Source organism: Olea europaea, chromosome 5, assembly GCF_002742605.1.
Source record: "Olea europaea var. sylvestris chromosome 5, O_europaea_v1, whole genome shotgun sequence".
NCBI classification, from domain to species: domain Eukaryota; kingdom Viridiplantae; phylum Streptophyta; class Magnoliopsida; order Lamiales; family Oleaceae; genus Olea; species Olea europaea.
In genome coordinates, this window is record NC_036241.1 from 2,544,396 (window position 1) to 2,548,117 (window position 3,722).

At 39.7% G+C, this 3,722-nt stretch overlaps 1 protein-coding gene across 1 annotated transcript; it reads left to right on the top strand.

Annotated features, from left to right (window-relative positions):
• Positions 1-2,990, top strand: LOC111394400 (patellin-3-like). Its single transcript, XM_023020201.1, has 4 exons — positions 1-1,510; positions 1,973-2,097; positions 2,209-2,350; positions 2,446-2,990. Exons 1-4 carry the CDS (start codon positions 215-217, stop codon positions 2,695-2,697), a joined length of 1,815 nt encoding a protein of 604 aa, XP_022875969.1. The 5' UTR covers positions 1-214; the 3' UTR covers positions 2,698-2,990.
• Positions 2,991-3,722: the final 732 nt, after the last annotated feature.

Genomic DNA, 3,722 nt, shown 5'->3' on the forward strand with positions numbered 1-3,722 from the left:
GTATGGACCCATTTCTAGAGCTGGCATAGAACCCTTAATTGACAGACTGTTCAAGCCCAGTACTCCAAGAAAATCGAATCCACTTCATATATTAATTCCCCCCTTTCTTATTTTCTCTTCAAATCATTTGCTGTTTTGCAAAGCTTCCATTTTATTTATTTTTTTCTGTATTGGTTTTCAAGAAAATCTTGTTTAATTTCTTGAAATCGTAATAATGGCTGAAGAAACCAAGAAATTGACTACTGAAGAGGTGGTGGTGTCTGATGTTTGTGTGACGGAGACACCCACGATCGCCGTTGTAGAGAAGGAAGCGCCACCGCACCCGGAACCTGAGGCAAAGAAGGTTGAGAAGCCGGCTTCGGAAGAGGTGGTGGAAGGTGAGAAAGAGGCTACGACGGTTGAAGATGAGAAGATAGCTGAATCGGCTTCGTTTACGGAGGAGAGCAATAAGGTTGATGATCTTATTGATCCACAAAAGAAAGCCTTGGATGAATTCAAGCAGTTGATTCAAGAGGCACTCAACAAGCACGAATTCACTACTCCGTCACCTCCGCCGCTGGCCAAGGAGGAGGAGAAGAAACTGGAGGAGAAAAAGGAGGAGGAGAAGAAACCGGATGAGAAGAAGGAGGAGGAGAAGAAACCGGGTGAGAAAAAGGAGGAATCAAAACCTGAAGAGAAGAAAGAAGAAGAAGAATCAAAGCCTGAAGTGAAAAAAGAAGAAACTTGTGAGGAGGCTCCAGCTGAAGTTCCACCACCAGTCGAACCCATTAAAGAAGAGGCTCCAGTGGAGAAAAAGGAAGAAGAGAAACATGCCCCATCGCCGGCGGCGGAGCCACTAGCCCCCGTTGTTGAGAAAATTCAAGAAAAAATAGAAGCCTTGGAAGAAATCAAAGAAACTATAGTTCATGAAGTCACTCCGCCAGCCCCACCACCACCAGTCACCGAAGAGTGCCCACCAGCCCCGAAGGTCGAGGAAAAAACACCACCACCACCGGAGGAGGTTAAAATCTGGGGAATTCCACTTCTGGAGGATGAAAAAACCGATGTAATTCTTCTCAAATTCTTGAGGGCGAGGGATTTCAAGGTCAAAGATGCCTTCTCCATGCTCAAAAACGTCATCGCCTGGAGAAAAGATTTCAAAATAGACGAACTACTTGAAGAAGAAGGAATCGGAGAAGGGCTCGAAAAATTTGCCTATCTCCACGGAGTAGACAGGGAAGGACACCCCGTATGTTACAACGCATTTGGGGAGTTCCAGGACAAAGAACTGTACAATAAAACATTTGCTGATGCCCAAAAAAGGACGAAATTCTTGAAATGGAGGATTCATTTCTTGGAAAAAAGCATTAGGAATCTCGATTTTAATCCTGATGGTATATGCACCACTGTTCAGGTTAATGATCTCAAGAATTCGCCGGGACTTATCTTGTTCAAGAAAGAACTACGCCAGGCTACGAATCAGGCTCTCCAATTGCTCCAGGATAATTATCCTGAATTTGTTGCTAAACAAGTAAGTATTTTTCATTCACATTCAGTTATGTTCTTATCATAGAAATTCTTGATTTGTGGAGGTAAATTTGATTACATTTATTATCTTTTGGAATCCTATGCATGATATATTTAAATTTATTTGTGTCAAAAAATTGTAGTGTTAATGCCTTAATGGTACACTACAATTCAAAGGCGAAAAGCCTATGAATTGGAGAATTACTAATATGTACAAACACCATAAAGTTCTATGATATGAATGATATTCATCACTAGTTACCATGTTCTATAACCATGGTAGCTGGTTCTTCCGATTCCTGTTAGACTGGTTTCGTCATGGTTTCTGTAAGCATGTTTTTTAATTATAACTGGACGAATCACTTGGTCTTGGCGGGTCGATTTTCAACACACTGGTTTAATTAGAACTTTTTGTGTTATTTTTGTTTTATTGGTACTAATTCGACATGTTGTTGGCAATTATAAGGTGTTCATCAATGTTCCATGGTGGTACGTAGCTTACAATCGGATGATCAGTCCATTTTTTACTGCAAGGACCAAGAGCAAGTTTGTATTTGCAGGCCCTACCAAGACTGCTGAGACCCTCTTAAAGTTAGTAAATTTCGTTAGTTGATGCTCTTTCGATACCTGGTTTTTTATTTTTATTCTAGTTGGGTGATTGAATTTTGAGTTTTAATTTGTGTCTCGATTGTAAATTATCAGATACATAGCACCTGAGCAAGTGCCGGTTCAATACGGTGGCCTTAGCCGTGAGGGTGAACATGAATTCACCATTGCTGATCCTGCAACAGAGACCAGTATTAAGCCAGCAGCAAAATACACCGTTGAATTTCCAATCTCTGAGGTGTGCAATTCTTTCCAAGATACAATATAATAATTCCACATTTGAGAAGTGCAATAAATTGCTTAAAATTGATCTATGTATTGTTGAATTTGCAGGCATGCACATTGGTTTGGGAGGCGAGAGTGGTGGGCTGGGATGTCTCTTATGGTGCTGAGTTTGTTCCTAGTGCCGAGGGTGGATATACTTGGATTATTCAGAAGTCGAGGAAGATTGGACCAGCCGATGAACCCATAAGTGGCTGTAGCTTCAAAATTGGTGAACCCGGGAAGGTTGTCCTTACTTTCGACAACCAAACTTCAAAGAGGAAGAAGCTTCTCTACAGGTCCAAGACCAAGCCCTCTGACTGAGAATTATGAATATAATGTGATAAGAAGGGTTTGTTTTGTTCATTTTTCACATTCATTTTTTGTGATTTTTATTAAACTTAGTTGTGAGTTAAAAGGTTTGGGGGTAACTATTGTTTGATATTTGTTGTTTTTAATGAAAAAATTGTCGTTGGGTTGTTGAATTATCTTGTGAAACTATTTGGGAATGCGAAAACTATGGATAAGATATAGAAATATGTACATCGGGGTCGAATGTGGAATGAACATATTTTTAAATGGAATGTGAACACACACTTTTGTTCATACTTTGATGCTGTAAAGTTTTAAACTTTTGAAATTTCGACAATGCTTTTGTTTCCTTTTTTGGGATATTTTGGGCTTAGAGATTTGGTTCGTTCTTGTATGTTATTCTTCCTTTCTGGCTCTACATGCCAGAAACGACAATCTGTCAAATTCTCTGTTTTGGTAGTATTTAATTCTGAAGGTTCAGCAGATAAAAATCAAATAAATAAGAAGACCTTAGGTGAGAGCTGTACTTCTTGCGAAGGGTGTTGAATACAATCTTCTTGCTCTTTTTGATGTTCTTTATCTTTTGGGTATATTACATGTTGCCATAAAGACTAAATCGAACCAGCCTATGTATGGATGAAAGTTTTGGTTCATTAATTCCTGGAATAAATAAATTGGTTAACTCAAATGGCCTGACCTTGAACGTTAGCGTTCATATCGAGTTCTGAATGCTGTCTTAGAGATACCAAACTCCTTCCTTTATCTTGAGTTGATGATAACGCAATCTCGAAGCAATTTTTTGAAAATATCCTCTCCAAGCCCGTCGGGTCAAGTGAGAGCCCTATGACTCCCAAATCAAAGCTCTACAAAGATATCCATGACCTTGGTGTGTGACCTCGTTAGTTTTAAGGGTAAGCTCCCCACCAAAGACTGGCCAACCTTCGTCATAATATTTGGTTTTGAACCTAATCGAATAGTCCCTTTAGGACATGTTTGTGAGATTGTTCTCGATAATAACATGACTTTAGGTGGCGACC